Consider the following 24,767-nt stretch of genomic DNA (forward strand, 5'->3'; position numbering starts at 1 on the left):
GTTGTAATCCTGCTACTTAAGGCTCATAGGCATAGTAGCTATTTGGCAAGCTGTTTGTTTTCCCATCTCAGTTTATGTATCCGTAATAGGTTATGGCTATTTCTCTTCTACGTCCTTGAACTTGTTGCTGAAATTACTGCCCACACCAAGGCTTGACTCCAGAATTAAATTTGTATTTAAAAAGAAAAAACAAACAAACAAAAACACCAAAAAAACCCCAACTCCAGCACCTCTCTAATTAGCTTTTTATTGCAGAACATAATTTTGGAGTTTCTTAATGTCAAAGCATGGAAATTTCTTAAAGTCCAAGTATGGAAGATAAATCAAAAAGTTCCTGTGTGGTTTGAAAACTTGGAACTCCAGATGAGATGCATGTCAAGAGTAGATTAAATAGAAGTTTAGCAAAAAGTACTTTGTTGATATGTTTGTCCCAAAAAGTCCAAGAGCATCTTCCACACTGTGTGCTACCTACTACTTAAAAAATAACCAATTATATCAATAGAACATTCATTCTAATATTGTGCTTCAGTTAATTCCTCCTTTCCTTCTCCTTCTCCTGTATACACACAACTTATTTGAAGCATCTCCAAAGACACATCTGTGCCACCAGGATGCTACAGTTTAGCTACTGCTCCTACTACTGTCAAATCGTAAGTTGCTGCAAATTTAAAGGGGTTTGTGCGTAGCAGTGTTAGCAGGCTAGGCTGTTACACTCGTGGTGGTCATGCTGTTCGTCACATGAAAGCAAGTGTTTCATGCACAAACAGTATGTTGTGGGTTCCTGGAGGCTATGTTGCTGTTGAATTGCAGTGGCTTGTTTGAATTGTTCCTTATAAAAGTTAGCGGTAGTCTGGAGAAGACGAGGTTTTAATGCGGTTTGGAGGTGGGGGTTTGTGGGTTTTTTCGTAGAATGGTGTTTTATATACTCCACATACAAGACATATCACACTTTGAAAAATTTACAGCACCCTTCATAGCTAGATGTTCTGCACTAATCCACAGTTTATATTTGGACAATGAGAAAGGTGGATGAGTATCTACATTAACAGTTCGACACTAAGTTTTGCAGTAGTTGTTACTTCTAATACTTGGCACCCTTAAACTGTGAAACATTTCTATTTATGCCTACTGTACCATTTAGATTCTCCAAACCTTGTTTTTGGCTCCCATGTTTGGTGTATTTGTAAGGGCTTTGGAGCAGACACTGTTCTGAGCTTCTCTGATCCAAGGCTCTATCGTGCTGCAAGTACTAACTGTGAGTGCAGAGGACCTTTTAGAAAAGTTGGCTCTTGGGCTCGCCTGCCTGACTTGGGTAGGAAACCCCAGGAGAAAGAGTTGGCTGCCTTGCCCTGCTTAGATATATGAACAAACACATCTGCTGAAGGTGCCTCCCTTCACTCAGGATTCATGGCAATGAGTTGTCTTCTGGAAATAAATGCCCAAACCCAGCAAACACCTGTTGTGATCAAAACAGAGTTGGGAGGAGGTTTACCTGTCTTTCACAATTACATTCAGAAGTCCTGTATCTATACAGCTTTTCTGACCTCCAAGGGAAAAACACCTTCTCTTGTAGAAACTATGGTATTGAGTTGGGTTCTTCTCCCTTTCCCCACAGGACTTCATGCTAGCACAGATTTGTATGTGATGATAGACTGTGGACTCACAGTTACTTTCTGGTCCAGTGAATACTAGAAACTTGTTAATGCCACCAGGTCTGGCTTGTTCTCCCACCTATGCTTTTCTCTGAGACAGAGCTTGTCTGTGTTCTTTCCAAGGTGTTGCTAGCTCGGCAACCCATATTCCACTTCAGTCTGGAGCTCTGAAGATGTCACTGTAGTGAAAGTAGCTCTTTTTACATGGTTGGTACGTATCTCTCACGAGATGTTGTATTTCAGATGCACTGTAAGATTTATCATAGAATCATTTAGGTTGGAAAAGACCTTCAAGATCGAGTCCAACCATCAACCATGCCCACTAAAGCATGTCCTGAAGTACCCCGTCCACTCGCTTTTTGAGTATCTCCAGGGATGGTGACTCAACCACTTCCCTGGGCAGCCCATGCCCATGTTTGACAACCCTCTCAGTAAAAAAATTTTTCCTAATATCTAACCTAAATCTCCCTTGCCTCAACTTGAGGCCATTTCCTCTTGTCCTATCTCCAGCCACCTGACAGCAGAGACCAGCACCCACCTCACTACAACCTCCTTTCAGGTAGTTGTAGAGAGCGATAAGGTCTCCCCTCAGCTTCCTCTTCTCCAGACTAAACAACCCCAGCTCCCTCAGCCGCTCCTCATAAGACTTGTGCTCCAGGCCCCTCACCAGCTTGGTTGCCCTCCTCTGAACACGCTCCAGCACCTCAATGTCTTTCCTGTGGTGAGGGTCCCAAAACTGAACACGGTACTCGAGGTGCGGCCTCACCAGTGCCGAGTACAGGGGAACAATCACCTCCCTGCTCCTGCTGGTCACACTATTTCTGATACAGGCCAGGATGCTGTTGGCCTTCTTGGCCACCTGGGCACACTGTTGGCTCATATTCAGCTGGCTGTCAATCAGCACCCCCAGGTCTTTCTCTGCTGGGCAGCTTTCCAGCCACTCTTCCCCAAGCCTGTAGCGCTGCATGGGGTTGCCATGACTGAAGTGCAGGACCTGGCACTTGGTCTTGTTGAACCTCATACGATTGGCCTCAGCCCATCGATCCAGCCTGTCCAGATCCCTCTGTAGAGCCTCCCTACCCTCAAGCAGATCGACCTTCCCTTCCACCTTGGTGTCCTCTGCAAACTTGCTGAGGGTGCGCTCAATCCCCTCATCCAAATCGTCCATAAAGATATTAAACAGAACGGGGCCCAACACCGAGCCCTGGGGAACACCACTTGTGACCGGCCGCCAACTGGATTTCACCCCACTCACCACAACCCTCTGGGCTCGGCCATCCAGCCAGTTTTTCACCCAGCGAAGAGTACACTTGTCCAGGCCACAAGGTACCAGTTTCTCAAGGAGTATGCCATGAGAGACAGTGTCAAAGGCCTTGCTGAAGTCAAGGAAGATAGCATCTACAGCCTTTCCCTCATCCACTAGGTGGGTCACCTGGTCATAGAAGATCAGGTTGGTCAAGCAGGACCTGCCTTTCGTAAACCCATGCTGACTGGGCCTGATCCCCTTCTTATCCTGGACTTGCCATGCGAGAGCTCTCAAGACAAACCGTTCCATAATCTTCCCCGGTACCGAGGTCAGGCTGACAGGCCTGTAGTTCCCCAGATCCTCCCTCCGACCCTTCTTGTAAATGGGAGTCACACTGGCAAGCCTTCAGTCCTCTGGGACCTCCCCTGTTGACCAGGAATGCTGATAGATGATAGAGAGTGGCTTGGCAAGGACCTCTGCCAGTTCCCTCAGAACTCTTGGATGGATCCCATCAGGTCCCATAGTTTTCTGAGTGTCCAGATGGCGTAGTAGGTTCCTAACTATTTCCTCCTGGATTGAGGGGGGGTATGTTATGCTCTTCATCCTTACCTTCCAGCTCAAGGGGTGGAGTGCCCTGAGGATGACTGGACTCACTATTAAACACTCACCTCCATCTCTTAGGTCCCCTCCTGCCTGGTGGCAGAAGGGCAGGGGAACCTCCGCTTTTTGCGGAGCCTCCATCTGCTGCCTCTGCCTCAGGGATGGCAGAGTGTGGGCCCACCAATCTATCTCCCTCTCACACTCCCTGATACTCCTCAACCTTTCCACTGCCTCCTTCAGCTCTACCACCAGGCTGAGCAGGTCTCTCACCTGGTCTCACCTCGTACAAGAGGTGTCCCCGCTGACCTCCAGCATTTGTGATAGACTCAGGCACTCCCTGCAGCCAGAGACCTGGATAGTTGCATGTTTACATGGGACCTCTGCCTGCCTTGCCATATTTTTCCTGACAATGGCTTTCACCTGATTTCTATGTATGATTGTCATTTTTAAAGCATTTTAAACAAGAAACTGTTGAAAGATGCTGCTCATGCTTAGTTATTTCCTTTTGGGATCATTTTGTGTTTTTTCTCAAAATACATTCGTGTCTAGTCTGAAATTAAGACATTAACCAACAGTGTAACTATAACCAGTAAATTCAGGGCTGGGCAATTTTAGCCTACATTGAAGAGTAATTGCAATTTGTTTTCATTTTGAACTACCCTGTCTTATCTCTTGTCTGCTAAAATTTGCACTCCTAATGTTAACTGTTTATACAATGCTGTGCCTTTTGCCAACTACTTTCAATCATTCCACATGACTGGGTGGCCTTCACAATGAAACCGGGATGGCTGCGCTGGGAGGGAGCTGTGACTGTAATCGGTAATCTGCTGATTGGGGCAGTAGGGGACCAAAACCTGAGTGCACGCCATGGCGTACACCTTCCCTGGGATTAGGGTTCAGTGCTCTGGCACTAAGGGTGCTGGGAGCCAATCTGCATGCAAGTCTTACAATTTTTCTTCATTGATAGAGCTAAATGCTTTATCCCTCTGATACACAAACAACCCCCTAAAATGCAGCTGTAAAGGAGAAGTTTTGCACTCATGCAGTGGCCATCCTTAGTAGCAATGAATAAAAATTAAAACATCTGAACCGGATGATAAAAATACAATAGTTAGATCTGGCATTGCCAATGCACCAACTTCTAAGGCCCATTTTCAGTTTGATGTTCAAAATATTAAGGCTATTCTGTCACTTGAAACCCTTTATCTATGTTTGTATGAAATGGAAAGAGAATTAAAGTCCTCTGTCCCATGTGTTCATCCTGCAAAGCCTTTGAAGCTCTTATGTTACTATTTGAGGTTCAGAAACAGAAGGAAAACTTCAAGATAATATAAACAGCTCCAAGGAGAAAATGTCTTTAATTCATGACTGAACAAGCAAATGTATATTTTCTGTTTCAAAAAGATGACTGAACTTCTTCATGCCAGGAAAAATAAATTCATCTGATTTTGCTTTAAGCTGTCCTCTTTTTTCAAATGCAGCAAGGGGCTCCGGTTCCTTTGGATGATGTAATTCGACTGTTCTGCTTGAATTCTGCTCCCTGTTGATGTCACGTTGCCGCTAGCCAACTATTCAAAGAGAAAAGCAACTTCTAGTTTAGACTAGAGCATGGGGAGGCTGAGGTTTATAACAACCCAGCATCCCGGGATGCCGCTTTAGATCCTCCCAGGCAGAGCTCAGCTCTGAGAGGAGCTGGGGCTCTATCCACTGGGGACCCCCTGCCCACGGGTGGGTGGCACCCCAGGGCAGCTGGTGACAGCGGCGCTGGGAAGGCAGGTATGTGGGGGGCGAAGGGGGGGTGCCTGAGGGTGGTGAGCTGGAGCCCCTCGGGGAGAGAAGTGGAGAGAAGTATTTGTCTTCTGGGTTCCGCTGAGAGGCCGGTGAAAGCAGGGGATCTGTGCAGGCTGGCAGCTGGAGGTCTCCGTGCCGCTCCTTAGCTGCTTTTGACTAATTCCCCAACTTTTCTTCAGCCCTAGTATCCCAAATGAGCGAACAGTTTCTTGCAATAATTGCTGCCTGCTGCTCTCTGGTGTTCTCGGTATCGAAAGCGTAGCTCCTCTGTGCCACCGTGAGGTCTAAGATTTGCTGCAATTCAAGATGTGGTTAGGAAATATTCTGGGGTCGTGGTTTATCTCACCTGTGTCCAGACTGCCTTGATGAGACTGAACATCAGCTGTTTGCTGGAGCTGGGGTGGGTGGCAGAGGGGAGAGCTACCTGTGGGACCCAGGCAGGGGGCTGGTTTCTGTGCTTGCTTAGCACACTGGGGGCTACAAGAACACGGCCCTGAGAGTGGGCTGCCTTCCTGCTCTAGAGAGTCAAGGCACAGATGTTTGTTGTTTTGAGACTTACATGTGGAAGCAACATGGCTGGAGACACAGTGTGGGGTAGAGGGCCGAGCTGTCATGCATGTGTTTGCACTTAACGTACTTGTTTTCTTTGAGATTTGGGGAACCTTCTCCTTAGCAGAGATCAGACGGGATTTTCACGTACCTTCAGGAACATGTGTATGCGAAGCATATGTCATGGAGGATGATGGGCTGTGCCAAACCTTTCACCTGAGCCACGTGAATAAACTCAGTCGACTGTAAGAGCAGGCAGGAGTATGTCCACGTGGCTTTTAAATCGGAGCTGGCTTTGCTCCGTGGCAGCTCAGAGGATGGATGTAGTAGCTTGGTACAATGAAGGGCTCATTTAGTTACAGGACTGTCAGCTGTGAACGGCCTTATGTAGGGACACTTGGGCACACGAAGGCATCTGTACCCGCCTGCGCGAGAGCCTTCCCCTCTGACAGACTCCTCCATCCCGGTGGGCGAGGGCGATGACAGGGGGAAGCCAGGGCTGCTGCCTGGCGAGCGGGGCCAGGGAGGCCTCCACAGGACCAGGGCTCTGCTCTCCTGGGAAAGCTCGTGGCGATCAGCCCTCGCTCGGGTCAGGGGTGGGAGTGGGAGCAGCAAACTCCGCATCTGCAGCCTTCTGCGGGCCCTGCGACTGTTGCTTCTACGCTCTTTGCGACAGGGAGATTAAATGTTTCTTCCCGTCTTAGAGGAGCTGGAAATTCACATACCTGTTGTGGGAGGAGGAGGATTATATTTCAAAAAACCAAATAAAATTTCAAACAGGTAGAAAGGAAGCGTCACATCCCTCTTTGTTTTATATGGTGTTGCCAGGAGTGGGAGAGCAGTGGGAGAAGGGCTGGGGGCAGAGGAGCTTTGGAGCTGCAAGCCAGGCTGCTTGGGCATGAGGTCTGTTTGATCTCCACAGTCTCGGTTTCCCTCTTAAGCAGAACAAGATTGTGGGCAGATAAGAAACGGTGCTAAAAAAAAACCTAACACATCTTACGTGGCTGCTACTTTTGCAGAAGGGAATCCCACATCAGGGTCCTTCCAGTTAAGAAACAAGAAAACGCTGCTGCCGTCATGGAAAACCACTTCAGACTGAAAACAGGGCAAGGGGAGGGTGCTCCTTGGGCCCTTTTCCTTCCCGAGGTCAGTGGTAAGGCTCCCCTTCTCTGTGAAGGCAGCAAGAGCTGGCCTGTAATTAGGCTGGAGGGGTGATTTTTTTCCTGCTCCCTCCAGGAAACTGCACACAAATATCGTGCCGTTCCTCTCACCTTGTTAGGATATAAAGAACTGAGGAAATGGCTTTATTTATTGGTGTCACATATATCCACCATTTTAACTGTAGATAGATACTATAAGTGGAGATAGGTATTCAGGAGTTAGTGAAATTTAATACCAGATCTTTGATTGCCTTGTATCATCATAAAAAGCAAAGCCAGTGTTTTACACGTTTAATTGTTTAGATAATAATTAACTTGCAATAGGGATAAATCCCTGTATCCAGGGCCAATTCAACTACCAGTCCTCTGCCTTTTGTTTGATAGGAGCAAGGACATTTTCTCAACACACACAGCCTAGCCAACCTGTACCAGATTTAAGCCAACAGCCTATAATCCTACCTCTAGAAGAATGTAGGTATAACTAGAAGCAAGACAGAAAAGAGAAGACTGGAATTACAACTAGGCAATGAACTTACAGAAGAGATGTAAACAGTTGCTGAATTTATATCCCTTTCCTCCTGTCATCATATTCCCATTTAATCATCACAAAGAATTACATTGTATTAGCTGGCTGGTGAAAACAAGTCCAGGAATCTGGAGGGAATATTTTGAGTAATACCTGTAACGTATGTATTAAATTTTTTATTTTTAGCTGTCTTACATGATACTATGTACAACATTTCTCTAGGGTGTGTATGAAGATACAGATTTTGTTGATCAAGTTATATCTGCACTGAGTTTTGGAGGGTTTGTTCATTTCTTCTTATGTGTTTCCTCCTGTCACTTTTGGATACTAACTAAACTACACTTGCCAGAAGGGAAAAGCCTGCTACTCCCTTACCTCATCTCTGAGCTGGACATCTTCACTTACGGCTTCTGATTTCAGATGCCTGCCCATTTTCTAGCAGTGATTCCCAGCAGCAACTCTCTGGTTCCTGGCAATGATGCCGGGTCAATGTGTTCAGTGCTTGCGTGACCTTCTAAGTGACAGTTATATAAGTCACTGTTATATAGGTTACCAGAATTATTTTCGCTTTTGTCATTAATGAGAATTCCATCAACAGTAAACTTTGGAAGCAGCTGGCACTGCCAGCTTGATCCCAGTTTGCCCTGTCAGCAGCAGGTATCTGTGCACATGAGCTTCCTCAACGCAGTGACTGGCAATTCATTTGCTGTATCCCAATTTAACCACTTGGGAATTGGTCTCATCTTTGTACCCTCTGCTGTGCTTTCATTTTCAGACTCCATTGTCAAGTTCAATTTCCCAAGTAAGAATTCCTTTAGAAAAGCAGATTGTGATCAGTCAAAGCCTTCAGTACGACTGAGAAAGATGCTCTTTACCAAAGCATCAGTATGGTGGATGACTATTTTCACTGCTTTATAGCAATTTTGGTGCCGTTCATACATGATTTTTGAGCATAAGAATCGGACAAGGCCTGTGACAACCTTTACTCATTGTGTTCTGATGGGTTATTTCCTTCAGATCAGATGAAAGGTTCATAGGTAGATCATAAATACTTGGTCTCTGTTCCCAAATTCAAAGGTCGCTTTGCATGAAAACAGTGAGCTGAACTAGGAATAGGAGCGGATCTACAACTGAAAGTCATTCTCCAGAATGACTGACTGCTGAATGTCAGAAAGGAGTTCCTCCAAACCTGAGTAAGTCCTTTTTTTTAATGTTCTTTAATCTTTTTTTCTGTAATGTATCATTATAGCCAGATTTGGTTCTTAGCAGTGCCTTTGCATCCTGCAAAGGCAGATAATCTATTACAGATCTGTCTTCAGGTAATCACCTACCAATACAGAGAGCATTTCTAACTTAATTTAATAAAACAGGTGAGCTGTTGCATGAGGCAGTAGCTCAACAAATAAGCTTCCTTTGCACCTAAACGAAATCAGTTTGGTCATTGTTCAGGGTGGCTGCAATGCTTGAATAACAACACTTTTTAAAAAAAGGAGCCCACAGACATTCTGAAAACCATTTGGCAAATTCAGAAATGGCATTATGATATGGGTTAACTATATGGGGTTTATTACATGGGAGTGAGTTAATATCACCCCTCTGGCAGGGAAAGGCAATTCTTTGAATATCTGCTCTCCACATAGAGAAAGTAGGCAGTGCTGAACTAGCCCAAAAGATAAGAAAATATTGTGAGAATCTTCTTAATAGTTTTATTTCAAACTTTGCTAAGTTCTTATTTTTATAAGGCTTTCATCTATGGTTGTCATCCTTCCCTGTGTTGTTGCTGAACTGTCAGGCTTCAATGCTGTCCCTGTTTTGCAGAAGTCAAGCACTGGGGGTGAAGAAACAGCTGCCAAAAAAAAAAAAAAAAGCAGTAACAAATCATTGCTTCTGCACTTCTTGCACCTTTTCATCTTGTAAAGTGGCAAAATTCTTCATATTTATTAGAGCACAGAAAACTATCAGGCAAGCAACTTTCCATTTGCAGTGGCTGCTGTTGCTAGTTCCATATTGCTGTCTTCTCACACAAGGACAGATAATGGTTTTTTTCAGTAATTTATGTTTTATGAATTAGAAGGGCACAGAGCCCAGAAGAGCTCAGAACTGGGCCTTTGCAAAATGGACACAGAGTATTTGGGAAGCAGGTCACCCTGCTCCACAACTCTGCAGTTTCAGAGGTTTTAATTTTTCATTCCCTTCTCTCTTTGCAGTGAGTTGACAGCAGCAGACACCTCTCTCCTCTTCCACCATTACAACAGGTTTCTTGGTTTTGCAGCTAGGCTGATATCCAGGTAATACTTATAATTATGGCAGTAGTCCAAGCAGATGATATTTGGTCACTAAAGATATCTGTAGCTATGGATCTTACAATGATTTTTTAAAAATTTTTTTTTTAAGTGATTCTCTTGCCTTCATAACAGCAAGGTCACTGCTGTTACAGATTTATACCATAAGCCAAATGACTCTAGAAGAGTTGTTCAATTGAGCTTAAATCCAGCTTATGGTATTGCAGACCCTAAAGGGAAGACTGCTCCTTTCTAATCTTCCTGAATGTTCAGCTTGGATGCTGTATTGAATTACAAGCCTGATATTTCACTGATATGGATGAGGCAGACAAGTCTGTGACAGCCTGAGAAAAAGGAGTAACGCTTCCTGACTCCCAGTCTAGGACCTTGTCCATGTGATTATGGACCTGTGTCACATCCTTACAATGATAGATACGCAAAAAATGAACTCATGAAAGAACCAAGTTAGTTCCATTTCCTTTCTAAACAGCTATTTGATTTCTGTTGGAAATACTGTGGTCTGAAAGCCAGCAGCAGCATCTCAACCAGTCCTCAGAGAACATAACACACTTTCAAGCACTTCATTGGAGTGATTTGCAGATGCCTTTTTCTGACAGGGTCTAAGATCAGTTCTCTGTCATGTGCTTCCAGCACACCCAAGAAAGTTATTGACAGCTTTCAGATTATGGTGCTCCTCATGGGATCAAGTGACTTGGGAGACACTGAAAGAGCGAAAGTAAATCTGCACAGATACTTATCACATTTTCATCCTGAAAGTAGAGATGCATTTTAAAAGGGAGAAGTAAAGTAAGTTAAAAATAAAGTTGAGTGAAATTAAAGTGCAAAGTACATGCAAAAGGAAATTAAGGTAATATACTGGGCAGGGTATTGAATCTCGTACCTGTTGGGGCTGGGTTCCATACATACACTGGGCACGTTATTGCTTTTTGTAGCTGGCCAGGCAGATCTCTTCAGCACTGAGCACCTCACTGGAGTTTCTGACTTCCTAGGTGACCATGGGTACCGAATATGAAAAAGATCACATCAAAAAGCTGCAGGAGCAGCGTATGTCCATGCAAAAAAAAACCTTCACCAACTGGATGAACAATATCTTCTTCAGGAATAATGTAGGTAGCTCCATCACTTTGGGGATTTTTTCCTGGCTTTTATTTTCTTTATTTCACCCACTGCATTCTTTTTTTTATGTTATTATTTACACATTTTTCCTGAGTGTTGTCATTCACATACATGCAAGCAAGAAAGGCTTTGATTAATCAGAATGCTCCTGCCTGTATCTTTTACCTTACGCCTGTCCCCATTGCCCATGTTACCATTCTTCCCTGAAATTGGGGTTCAGTTTGGCTGACTATATAACCCTGTCATATTGTGATGTCCACTGTAACTTGGTGATCATCTCAGAGGAAGATCTTTATTTGCTCTTCTTTTTCCTGTAAGTATAGTATCTGCAGATGTCTGGATTTCCCCAAACAATTGCTCAACTCTTAATTTAAGACTTTCTGCTTTGTCTAATCAGTCCAGCTTGAGCTGCTGCTCAATGGCTCTGAAAAAGTTGCCTTAAGTCTAGCAATTTCAGACATACTACCGTGCAAATACAGACCAGTTTGTTTTCAGTAAGTCTCAGACTTCAGAGCTAGTGTACAGTTGATTTGTGTGTGCAAGGTAATTCCACCATATTCCAAAAGTCTCCAGACTTACTGAAGATAAACTCATTTCAGGCACTAATGATGTAGCTGTGTCGCAGTAGGGTATTACATCATCCAAAACCAATTCCCTTTTCTAGAGTCTGTAGTTGATATTAATGAAAATGGACCTTGATGACACCAAGCAGGACCAGGCCTCTTGGTTCCACGCTAGCTCATCACTATTATATGATGTTTCAGTACTAGATGCAATTTTTTCAGTGTAATGTTTTAAGCTGGTGATTGGTGCAAAGGCAGCCTCAGAGCACAAACTTTAAAATTTATTTTTCTCACCATGAGAGAACTGCAAAACACATTCTCATTTTGCCACCTGGAGAAAGTTAGGTTTTTATGGTGTAGGAAATTATTTCTGTTTAGCTACAGATAAATACCTATACTTTCTCATTTTAAAGCTACCTTCAAGTTCAAAGATTAAAATGTCAGTCATAACTTCCTGCACAGTATTTGTTCATGTATCATAAAAGCACGGGGAAAAAAGCCTGTGAGAGCTTTCCAAACCATATAGGGTAAGAAATCGTGCAGAGACTGACCGCTTATCTAGGTCTTCTCAGCAATGTAGTCTCAGCTTTTCAACACACACTTCAACGTGATTGGATCGTACTACAGGACACTGCAGTATTCTTAGTTGCACTGTTGACTACTTCAAGTCTAGCACTAAGGATGCTATTGGATTGAATTTGTTAAGCAATCTGTGATTGGTATCTTTATGAGAAGAATGACGCAACAAAGCTATTAAAACTATTGCTGGGTGAGTCATAACGCAGATATATGAAGGCTTTGTCTTTACAAATATAAATGGAACTATTCTTCACTTATAGAAGTGTCACAGAACTTTTTTTATGATAATATACTGTAGGCAGAATTTTAAGTTTATTTAATATGCAAAGAGAAATAAAGTTGGCAACTAAACAAGGAGTTTTTCATGGAGATAATCAGTCAGAGAAAGTTGTGAATTCTTGTTCCACACACAGTACAGACTTAAAGTCTCTCTGAGTTGCTTTTACACTTTCAGTGTTTTCTTCTTTCTCTGGAGAAAAAAATCTGTTAAACTGATTAACAATTGGTCAGGAATGAAAAAGCGCATGTCTGTTACTTGTCCTTTTTTTCCCCTACATGTAACTATTCTCTGAATTAAAAAAGCTACTACTTAACTTCAGACTATTTTTCTTTTTTTCTGAAGACAAAAAGATTATTTACTGTGATTTCAGAATCACAGTAAATTATTGTTGGGTGTGTGGTATGGTTTAATGTCACTTCTTGACGGCTAGTGGCGTAAGGCCAAAAGGAAACGCCCAAGGCAAGTTCTTGTTAGGTCAGAGTACACACTATGTCATATTGTATCACCTAAGCACTGGGTGACCTCACTACTGGCAGCAATGAAATACATTTTTGTAAAAGATCTTAATCTTTTGCTTAGTGTGAGACTCTGGCTAAAAATATGGAGACTTTGGGTGGTAGCACAGGTCTAAGCAGGATGTAGTAGACTTGGTTGAGACTGTAGAGTAAAACCAGAGTCATTGAATGGGATTATCAGCTCAATTTTAAAATGAAATGCATTGCTCAGAATAAAAAGTTGAAAAGATTCATTTGAACTGAAATAAAAAATGTCGGCACTGCTAAAATGTTTGATTTTGAAAATGTTGACTTTTTTTATTTTTCAAAATCTCCTGCTTTTTTCTTTATTTGCGCAGTTGTGAGTTGTTGGGTTTTTTTTACTTCAGCCTACTTTCATAAATAATGTCAGTCCTCCTGCAAATCCATTTTTTGTGAATTAAGATCCATCACTTTTTTGCATATATGCACTGACATACAGAAGACTCAGTGAAACAGCAAGAAAGTGCTGTTTGTTTAGTATTGGAAGTAGAGGGTTCTGTGGGCCATATCTTCAGCCAGAGCCTGTATTGTTTGACTGGTCTTTGCAGGTAAAGGTTGTGATAGAAGATATTTACACAGACTTGAAGGATGGCATCTCTCTCATGCAACTCCTGGAGCTGCTCTCTGGAGAAGCTTTGCCCAGACCAAACCGGGGAAAGATGAGAGTGCATTTTCTGGAGAACAATAGCAAAGCCATCACATTTCTGAAATCCAAGGTCAGTTAACATTGCTATTAGAGATTGCAACATCTTATGTTACTAACTAATTATAGTATTATGTTCTTTATAATTTTCCCCTCTAATACACAACAAGATATTCTTTGAAGACAGGCCAGGGGTTTTATTAAAAGAAAAAAAAGTAATCAGATTTTAATTTCTTTGTTATTTGAGTAACATGACTTATAAACAGCCAATGTTCCCCCAGAACAAGTCACACCTAAATGAAAATGTACTGCATTTCTATATCTTTCTAGATGTTATGTTTTCCCAGATGTTGGGGGAGAGCAAACACCATTAGGCAAAGGTTGAAGCTAGCTGATATAAAAATGGAGATTTTTAGATCTCTGATTCTAACAGCTGCAAGTCATTGCAGTGGTTTTATTTATTGCAGTTGTGCATCCTGATTTCAGCTACAAATTAGTATGTATGGTTTTTTTCTTTTCCAAGCAAACATTTTACTGTAGACCTCTCTGGAAAATCATTACGCAAAACTCTGTGCTATGAATTCCAAAGGAGCAGAAGGGTTTCATTGCAGTAGACGTGGGAAAGTATATAATGTCTGGATTTTTGCTAATTACAAAACAAATGCAATACAGCACAGGGCTCCATCTAACACATGCCTGCTAAGGGTACACACCGTGTAAGGCCCAGTGGTACGTGCACATCCAGGCTCTGCCAGCTGGACCACCCAACCATCACTTGTCACATGAGTCCAGCCTCCAGAGAGGGGACCATGCAGATAGCAGGAGCCACTATAGTGTGCTCAGAATTCTTGAAGAGGTACTGCTTTGTTGGCATGAACTACAACCTGCTTGCTGCTCAAGTAATAGTGGAGAAGGCAGTCATGGCTTGTTGAGTAGGATGTTTGTACTGTTTGGTCAGCCCAGAAGCTGACTAGCTGGCTGGAGACCAGACAGAGGACATGGTCTCTGAGTTTGCCCTGCCATCACTCCTTTGGAGGAAAGGACCACTGAATTCTGTTTCTTTCCTCTCCTTAGCCACCAGTTTTCAAAACCCGTAGAGGAACTTTAAATCTTTGAGACCACCATCCCTTTGCCAGGCTTTTGCTGAAACTCATCCTTGGTGCATGTGAGAGCTAGGGTGAACATGGGAGCTTGCAGGTATACAGACAAATGAAGATATCACGTAAAACCAGTTTCCTTAAGAAAACAGCCTGAACACCCTCTTTGATAACAGCTTGTTACACAGATATCTCCTTCAGAGAGCTGGACATGAGTACTTTTATGCTGAACGGATATTGGTTTATTAGCAGGTACAAGTAAAAGTGATTGGTCCTGAGAATATCGTAGATGGTGATAGAATCTTAATCCTGGGACTTATCTGGATCATTATACTTCGATTTCAGATTTCATCTATCAAACTTGATAAGGTAAAACAGTGTCTTTGTCTTTTTGCCTGATAAGAGTGTTTCAGAGACTTTGTAGAGTTTCAGGCTGGCAAGGCCCATTTTGATGATGTTTCCCGACCATTTTGATCATGTAGATCTTATAATATTACACAGTTACTCAACCAACAATCTCTAAAAGCAATTGAATCCATTTTATAGTTTCTCAAAGAGACAGAAAACAGTAACTTGGAGATAGATAGGATAATCATGTTCCTCACTCTCTTCCATAAACCTTTGACTGGCTTTTGGCTCCAGGAAGAATTTCTCTGAAGACAGTTCTCTCTAGATTTGAACTGCATGCTGCTCCTTTGCTCTTTCCCTGAAGAAAAGTATTCTTTTTAAAATTATATAACATGTACTCTGAGTACATGAAAGATAAGATCCTACAAAGGTATTATTAAATCAAAGTTAGTAATTTCTAACATTAGACCTGGATACATTATATTTTGTTTCTGAGTTCTAGTTCACAGATAAGGAAGCAGATAAACTGAGCTTTGCTTTCCACTTGATTTCTACAAACTTTGCAGAAAAGAAATGTGTTAAAACTTTTTGACACCTGCATTTCATGTTATAATTTCTGAGTTCATTCAATTCACTCTTACTTTAAAAAAAACCTTCTACTTTCATGTTAAATCATTCTACCTTCATGGCAGATACAATCTGCAAGTCACGACTTTGAGGGGATTTGTGAATAGGACAGAAGTAATACAAAGCGATCTTTGGGAACATAAGTGTAAACCCACTGATGCTACTTCCATGTATTGTTCACACCGATTTTTCTTTCCCCTGCTCTCTTCACAGGAAGAATTTGGAGGCAAAGCTGGTGTTCTATTTGCCAATGAAGCCTTATTACTCTGGTGTCAGCATAAAACTGCCAGCTATTCCAACGTGAATGTGAAGGACTTCTCCAAAAGCTGGAGCGATGGGCTGGCCTTCAATGCACTCATACATGCTCACAGGTAAGCTCTGATGGGTCAGTTCAGGAGGAGTTGCTCATTGCTGTTTCTAGCTCTGGCACAAGTTGTTCCAGGCTCTGAATTACAAGTATTTGTCAAGAAACTGTCAAGTTCTCTCTTTGCCCTTTCTCACTGGAGACTCTCCTTTCTTAAATGGATATTCTCTCTCTGAGGAAGGAAGGACCAAAAGCTCCTGCTTGGTAGTTCCTTTAGTTGGGCATAAAATCGAATTTCCAAGGGAATATCACACATCTGAACAATGCTGCCCATTATTTGGTCTTAGCCCATCAGTTACATTCCCATTGCTCTTTTTCAAAAATTATTTTAGAGACTGGTTTTGTTGTATGATCTTTGTGAACATGTATACCTTCTGGTTCAGTTGTAACAGAATAACCAACCTCTCAGACTCTTTCTTTCTCCCTTCTCTGGCCCTCTGAAAAAGTGTGAAGAAAACAGCCCAAGGCAGGAGAGAGAAACCACCTGGGACAACCTTGAACATTTCTTCTCCCATTAACATCTTCTGGCAGCATACCATGGTGGGATCCTGTAACTTTCCCAGCTGGGATTCACCTCCCTTTTCAGAATTGCCTCTCTAGTGGGCTTTGGTTTTCACCCATCAGTGAAGAGGCAAAATAAGTGAAGGGCAGAGATTTGCTGGGGCTGGTACTTCAATTTCATAAGGGACAATTTTCTTCCTGCTACATAGGCAAGGGGCAATGCTCTTGAATGAGGCTCAGGGTCAGAGAGAGTAATTTCAGCATTGATGTCACATTCCTTAGTCTTACAAACAGTTTCTTGTTTATAATCTGGAAGAATTTATGACAAACATAAATCTTCCTTTCCATGCTTTGTTCTTCTCCTTGCCCAGGCCTGATCTTATCAACTATAGCTTACTGCGGCAAGACCAGCCCATCAAAAACCTGAACAACGCCTTTGACGTTGCTGAGAAAGAGCTAGGAATCAGCAAACTGCTTGATGCTGAGGATGTGGCAGTACCCTACCCAGATGAGAGATCCATCATGACTTATGTGTCACTCTATTACCACTACTTCTCCAGACTTAGACAAGGCCAGACAATACAAAAGCGACTTACCAAAGTAAGTGCATTGCTATCTTCAGAAGTTAAAAGTTAAATACGTAAAGCTAAATTTATGTTGGAAATGTTTTTTTTTTGTGCAAGTTCAGCTTCCGGGACGTTTGAACTGAATCAAATGGCACAGCCAGTTGAAATAGCTTTTATTGTCACTTGAATCTTGAGAAGTGTCTGTAGACTCTCTGATCTCTAAAAGGGGGCTGCATTTATCTCACTGAAAATGAATCTCTTTTTGACCTCACACCTTCTGTTTGAGAACTGATGAGGCTCCAAGGTGGCTTGAGGAATACAGATCTCATCAGTCTTGGGAGGATTACTGCTAGGCAAAAGCAGACCTAGTCAACAATTTTCTGATTTAATAGGAAAGATGATCCCTTATTCTATGAGACTACTTTGGATTTTATTTCCTGTGAAAATCCTCATCCTTTCTTCATAACTCCTTAGTCAGGTGCAAAGTGCAAAATGGGGCCGGGGGGAAAGACATGAAAAACAAGGGAGTGCAAAAGAAGGGGAAACACTCCTGGGGGGCGGGGGCAAGACCCAAAGCCAAAAAAATTTTTTTTCAGTTTCCACATATATTTTGTCTCACATACAATCATGAGTTATATTAAAAACTACTTGCATCCTGTTGATGGAAAACTGAAGGAATGTTGTAATTGTTCCACTGAAGACCACTTTCCTTAGGGAGAATTTCTTTTCAACATTCAGAATAATCTATTCTGGTTTTGTCAAAGATACAAAACAAATAGCCCACAGAAAACCTACACACCCAGGATGTGTTCTATGTGAACATCTGGACTCAAGGAACTGCCTGTGCAGTTGAGAGGGGGAATATATTGCTCAACGGGAAGCACAAAAATCCAAACTAAGCCTTCCCTGGTGGTGGCAAGGTGAAAAGCTATTGCAAAGCAGGGCTTGCTCAGCTAACAAAGTGGTCTGGGAGAAGAACAAGATGATCCTAAAACATGTATAAGTAACAGTGACATTCTCTGAAGAGAAGAAGCATTAGATGAGAGCAGGACCTGGAATTCGGTCAAACAAAGACTCAGCATCAGTGAGGCAAGTGGGCAGTAGGATTTGACTGGTCTACACGTGAGTTGCTGGATTTGGCCAGGAGACATTATTTTTCTTCTGATAAACCTGAAATAGTCCTTGAGTCAGCAAGCATGGATTAGAGGAACTACAAGGATCGAATAGGCCATAACTTCTACATTATGGGAAAAAACAGAAAGAGTATTTCTCACTCTGTCCTTTTTCAGTTCTTGTTGTACTCCACTGTTTTTTCAATTTTGTATGGGTATATTTATTCTTTCTTTTCTCTCTTTCCAGTTACCTTCTTTTTTTCTCTTTGCCTCCTACTCTATTTTTAGCCTGTCTCTAATATTGCATTCCTGTCTTCCTGCATTTCTGACACACACAGACATTCAGAAGGAGAACAAAACAGATGTTAATCTCTTCATGTCCTTAGTCCCCTCAAATAGGCAGCTCTGAATTTACTAATAGGATTGGGGAGGGAAGCCTGAATGTGTCAAGGAAGCCTTTGAGTTCAGACTAAGTGTGTGACCAGGATGGCAGAGAGAATCAGCTTGCGGAGGTAAATCTCCTTTCCCCCTCCCATGTTGAGGTGACCATGCATTTGCTAGGATCTTTCAGCGAGAACTGGGTACGATGGCAGAAAATACAGAAGGGAGCCCTGATGTCACGGGCTGCTTTTCCTGCACTAAAGGTCGGTGCTGTTTTACTCCTCTTCCAACACTGTGACACTTATTCATTGCCAAGTGCGCTTTCTGGTAGGTAAAAGCAGATTACCACTTGCAGGGATTGGGTCTTTGCTCAGTGCCACCTCCCTTACTAATCTGCCTGGCTGGAGCAGGCGGGCTCAGGGGAATGATAGCGGCAGACAACATTGTACAGCATTAAACCTGACATCTGCAGGAGGGCTACTAAGTTAGGGCAAGGAAAAAAATATAATACAAAGTAAAAAGGCAAACATGGAAAAAAAATGTAAAATGGAAAGAAAGGATTATTTCATTCTAACACTTCTTATTTTGTCATGGATTTCATTCTAAATGTTTGTTCCAGTGTTTACCTGAACTTGAAATAAAGGCAGGTCAGACCACAAATGAAACAGATAAATGTCCTGGACTTGGAAAATTAGTAATTATTTATCTGTGTTTTATGGAAGGCTATTCTAGGGTTTCACCTGGCCTCAGATGTGACAGCTATCACCACGTTGGTATAAAATATGATGATTGTGGCAACCTGCTTGTTAAATACTATTTTCCTGACACATGTTCAACTATTTGAATCCTAAGCTTGGTTTATGAAGATGTTTTCTCTTCTGTTCACCCACCTTGCTTCATTCTGCTTCTTATGTGGCTTGTAACTTCATATTCCCATCACAGATCCTGTTCTTCCTGAAGGAGATAGATGACTTGAAGCTTCTATATGAGCAGATGGTCTCTGACCTCCTGAAATGGATTAAACAGAAGGTGAAAGAACTGGATGACCGTCACTTCCCCAACTCTCTTCAGGAAATGTGGCTCTTCATGGCCAACTTCAAGACCTTCCGCACTGTGGAGAAACCCCCCAAATATCAAGAGAAGGGCATGATTGAAGCTCATCTCTTCAACATCAGGACCAAGCAGAGAGCCAACAACCAACGGCCATACTTGCCCCCAGAGGGGAGGACACTGCAGGATGTGGAAAAGCACTGGATTATCCTGGAAAAGGCAGAGCACAGCCGGGGAAAAGCACTGCAAGAGGAGATGCTGAGGCTAGAAAGGCTGGAACAGTTAGCCCAGAGGTTCCTGAAGAAGGCAGCCCTGCGTGAGTCCTACTTGGAAGACATGAGGAAAGTGATTGGAAAGCAGGACTTCTGGCCAGAGAGCGCAGACAGGATGGAAGCTGCCAGTAAGAAGCTGGAAGCCATTGTGGCAGATGTACTCCCCAGGAGGGAACGCTTCACAGCTTTGGATGAAATGGCCACAGTCATCAGCCAGGAGAACTATCATGGCAAAGATCAAATCGTGAAGAAGTGAGTGATGGTCATGAGACAGTGTAGTGATGGAGGTTGTAATTAGTTGAACTTCTGTGGTGTGGTGGAAGAAAATGAATTGTAGCTATGAATCGTAGCTCTGCTCCTCATGAGTAGAACCGGCCGGAATTTCTTCTACCTGTGAACAGTTTTAACAGATAGGACAAATGCTTCATCTTCTTTAAAATTTTAATTTTTTTTCTTGAATGGTCAAACCCTGAGACTGATTTCTGGTGAAAAATAGTTTTAAGATATTTTCATTATATATGAAAATACTTGTTCCGTCAAAAATTCTATCTTCCATCAAAAATGCTTAGAGGGATAATTTTTTTTCCAAATCAACACATTTCTTTTTCAGTGTATAGTTTGGGGAGATACAGATTAGTTAAGGCACAAAGTCTTCTCAGATTGATTCCAGTTTGGAGCAAATCTTGAGAAATTATGACTCTCTGATTATCAATATAGCCTGATTTGGGAATGGCTAAGAATGCCATAGAAATAACTTCTCTTGTGGTATTTCAATGCTTTTCTAAGTTCAGACAAAATTAGAAACCTGTGGGAAAAGTAAGAAAAACAGTTATAAAAGAGTAAACAGAACTCTTTATGAGATCAGATTGTGACTCATGATACGGTTTAGATTAATTTTTTACTTTAAGCAGCCATTTAAAGATGACTACTTTTTTTCCCAAGCCTTTCCATTGTATCAAATGAAAGCAATGTAGGATGTCAGGTATGAGGATCCATAAAAAACAATGCCTAAATTAATAAAAGTCAATGACAGTTGATGTGCTAGTCAAAATTCCTCTCCATGATCACACTAATTAGATAACAACATTGCTTTGACCTGTTTTGTGGTCATGGTCTGTCCTCTTGCACTTAGGGCAAGAGTTGTGTGTGTTCCTTTAGCTCCCCTAAATCTGCAAGCACTTAGAATCTCCCAGTGCTGCCCAAAGCCTTTGGCCCAAATTGGTCATTTCTCTCCCTTCCTTTGTAGGCAAAACAGCATTTCAAAGCAATGGCAGGATCTTCTGGATCAGCTGCAGAGACGACAACAATCCCTGGGTACAATGCAGGAAATTCTGGTCCTTCTGAGGGACATCGATGCCATTACAGAGGAGCTGAAAGAGCTGCAGGTACTGAGCCCTCTCCACCAGCACACAGCTTGCACTGCTACCAGTGTGTGTCCCTAACCCCCCCACCATGTTCTAAGGACTGCCTGGTGCCAACAGAGGATAAGTCTACCACCTTTAGAAAAAACACACCATTTTTACTTAGATGCCTAACTGTGCATTTCAGTTCATCATTGCAGGTAACTACATGAGAAAAAATAGGCTTTACTACAGGGGCTCTCCCTAATCAGAAAGCCAAATATGGTATTACAGGGAGTGCATTACAGGTTCAAGTTATGGAGTAAAATATAGATGGGAAATAATATCACTTAAATTTAGAAGTGTAAAAGCAAAAGGGGAATAAAACAGCCCCCTGTTCCCATTCCACATAATTCTTCTTAATTACCTTCTGAAAGTACTCCAGTGATTATACAGGTGGGGACTAGCTCAGGCATATGTCTGGTTTTCAAGTGCCTAAACTTGTGAGAGAGAAAAGTTCCATTGTAAATGCACAGTGATTGCTTTTAGCAAGAATTTCCAAGTGTTACCAGAATGTCAGAGCCCAAAGTCTTCTCTTTAGCATAGGAAATAACTGGTTTCATATTGATTTTGTAATGGCAGGAAGTATATATACGTTCTTTGGTCTTGCCTTGTCTTATTTAAAGACAAAAAAATCCTTATGACTACAGGTTGCCTTGTACCTAAGTTGAAAGAGTCAACGTGTTATATGAAGTTGTGAATTTCAAATTAAAGATAAGAGCTATCTCTAAGTTATGAATCTTTCTGTCCTAGTGTTAGTAAGCAAAGAACACCTAATGGTGGTAATGTTGGAACCAAGATAGCCTGAGGATATGGGAGAAGATTGGTAATGAAAAATAACATCTTACAATAGGATTAATAATGGTATACATTGATAACAATTAGAAAGAAGACAGACTTTTAAGCACTTGGTACCTTCATCAGCCACCAATTAAATGCTATGAAGTACTTACTTTCATTATTTAGATAGCAAAGGCAAGTAAGTTCCTGAAACAAAGAAACATTGCAGTCCAATCATACCATGAAATGGGGTATTGTAGAATTCTCCAAACACAGACTGTGAATCAGTCTGCCTACAAATGGGTGTATAGCAAAGGGCTATTCCTTGCACCTATGAATTCTGAGACCTTGAGTACTTAATCAGTAAAAATAACTTAGGTGAGAAAACAGATGCTTATTTGAAGAGACCTTTACTTGCACTGCAGTAGGTAGAAACTCTGGATTGTTGCCATTAGCTTGTGAAATTGAAAGAAAAGTATGATTACTCTAATTAGACAGCTTTTCAGCTTTACCTAGCTGATACCATTCTTTTACATTTAGAAGCTATGAGAGGAACCTTTCAACTGATTTCTTTGTGCTGAGGCCCTGGATGCATTCTCTGCCAATACCTTTTGTTTTGTTTGCAGGTGCTAGTGAATTCCCAGGACTGTGGGAAGCAGCTCCTAGAAGTAGTAGATTTGTTGCAGAAGCACAACTTGGTTGACTCGCAGATCTCTTCCTATGATCATAGATTGACACACATCACCCAGAGGACAGCAGAAATCAGCAAGGACAGCACAGTTAAACCAGAAGTGCTTTATGCAAAAGTTCAGATGCTTCGTCAGCTGTATCAGAACCTTACAGCTCTGAGCAAGTCACGGTAGGGCTGTGCTTATGGCTCTGTTCTTCCTGATTAGGATGGCCAATCACTCCCTTAATCAGAAGAAACACCTTCCCAGCATTTGAAATTTTTCATTTCTCCATTTATAAAGACATAACACAAGCAACTTGAGTGTCTTGATTGCAGTTAACTGAAAGAGATCACTCACTTTCATAGATGAATAGCTTCATTCTCAGCATTTATTATGACTTGCTGTATGCGAAGTCTGAATAGCATGTGGATATCTCCTCATCTCCTAGAGGAAAAGGGAAATGTAATTTTGTGTCCTTTGTTTTCTTCCATGAATAAATTAGTCTATGACAAAGAGAAATTAAAGGCATTCAAATTCTGGATTTTCTAAATTCTTCTTTGATTATGCTACCATTGTCTCCATGGGATCCTAATTCTGACTGAGATATACTGTTTGTTTCTTTGTTTCAGAAAATCTCAACTAGAAGAGGCTTTGAAGCTTTTTGAATTCTTCCGTGACTGCAAAGAGGAAGAATCATGGATCTCTGAAAAATGGAAGCTAGCAAGAACAACAACATTAGGGAAAGATGTCAGCCAGATTACAGCCTCTATTCAGAAGCATAAGGTATCTTACTTTGCTGGTGGTGCCTAGTCTTTGTATTATAGCAAGATCTTAGAACATCTATGTCCTTCAGTTCAGTCAGTGCAGCACTTACAAGCAAGCTGTCAACCACTTCTTATCTCAAGTGTCATGACTACTGTTTGGAACTTTAAAAAAAAGTATAGGGTAGGGATTTTTTCCCAAGAGGGGAAAGAAAGGGTAGAGAAGGAATACGCTTCATACTAGACTAGAAGTGCAGCTTCTAGTCAAGACACTGGGCTCTGTATTAGCTCACTTTACATGGGAGGGAGAAAAGGTTGCTAGTTTTTGTTTTTCCCACCTACCTTTGCTGGCCAAGAGAGATGTTGGGGAGGTAAGAGATGGTGAAAAGAAGACAGATATCAGCAGGCAGGATGGATAACATTGTGTGAGCTTACAAATCTGTTACCACATTCCCTAAGAGCTTGCTGTGGACTAATATCAGAAGTTTAGCTATATGACCTACTGCCTTCTTATGTCAAAGAATCACTGTGAACAAGTGAAGAGACCTGTGGACTTGAGAAAAAGTGAAACAGGAGCCTCTTCTGTAATTTTAATATACATTTGTGTGCAATGTTTGCGTATTTGTTGCTTCTGGAAGGTATAAGACAGCTGAATTGGTGGATGACAAACAAGTATCTCCTTCAGAGAAGACTGCATAACAATCTTCACATTAAAGGCAAAAAGTAGGACAGTAACTTGTGTATGTGGAGCCAAGGGGCAACCATCTCAGGGCTCAGGGAAAAGTCATAGGCATGGATAAGACACAGGGCTCTTGGAAACATATGTATTACAGTGGTGGAGAATAGGACCCCCTCTTCGCTCTCAGCTGGTGGGGAGTGAGTTGTGCTGACATGTCTCCTACCCTTCCGCTAGGCTCTCGAAGCAGAGTGCAATTCCCACAGGGCCATATGTGCAGATGTGATGAGGAGGGGCTGGGAGCTGAGCCAGAAGAACCTTGTGCGCCAGGAGGACATTCTGAGGCAGACAGACAACCTCCAAAAGTTGTGGCAGCAGCTCCAAGATGAGGTGGCTGATCGCAAAAGCCGCCTGCAGGCAGCAGCTCTCATCAAACAGGTAAGCAGGGCTCTCTCTGCTGTGGTGTCTGGTATGGGGGACACAGATGTGGCTCAGTTCTGCCCCATGCCCCCACATGCAGGGCAACAGTGGCAGGATGTCTTCAAGTGTTGTCTTCAAAAAGATCTCTGGCAGCAAAGTCTCAACCCTCCTGCAAGCCAGCCAAGCAGAAGATTTGA

General features: G+C 42.2%; 1 protein-coding gene across 2 annotated transcripts in view; it reads left to right on the top strand.

Annotated features, from left to right (window-relative positions):
• The first annotated feature begins 565 nt into the window (after positions 1-565).
• Positions 566-24,767, top strand: part of SPTBN5 (spectrin beta, non-erythrocytic 5) — a 109,247-nt gene continuing 85,045 nt past the window's right edge. Inside the window, exons 1-13 of one of the 2 annotated variants that reach the window (XR_012650789.1) lie at positions 566-650; positions 8,602-8,717; positions 9,732-9,812; positions 10,817-10,933; positions 13,450-13,617; positions 14,891-15,010; positions 15,830-15,987; positions 16,853-17,081; positions 19,483-20,114; positions 21,109-21,247; positions 22,669-22,901; positions 23,343-23,496; positions 24,388-24,588. Coding sequence is in view for 1 of the 2 variants with exons in the window: in XM_075030667.1 (XP_074886768.1) it covers positions 10,823-10,933; positions 13,450-13,617; positions 14,891-15,010; positions 15,830-15,987; positions 16,853-17,081; positions 19,483-20,114; positions 21,109-21,247; positions 22,669-22,901; positions 23,343-23,496; positions 24,388-24,588 (2,145 nt within the window). In the remaining variant the exon portion in view is untranslated. The remainder of the gene's footprint in view (positions 651-8,601; positions 8,718-9,731; positions 9,813-10,816; positions 10,934-13,449; positions 13,618-14,890; positions 15,011-15,829; positions 15,988-16,852; positions 17,082-19,482; positions 20,115-21,108; positions 21,248-22,668; positions 22,902-23,342; positions 23,497-24,387; positions 24,589-24,767) is intronic. The other variant, XM_075030667.1, reaches the window with a different exon arrangement.

Source organism: Buteo buteo, chromosome 6, assembly GCF_964188355.1.
Source record: "Buteo buteo chromosome 6, bButBut1.hap1.1, whole genome shotgun sequence".
Lineage (NCBI taxonomy): Eukaryota > Metazoa > Chordata > Aves > Accipitriformes > Accipitridae > Buteo > Buteo buteo.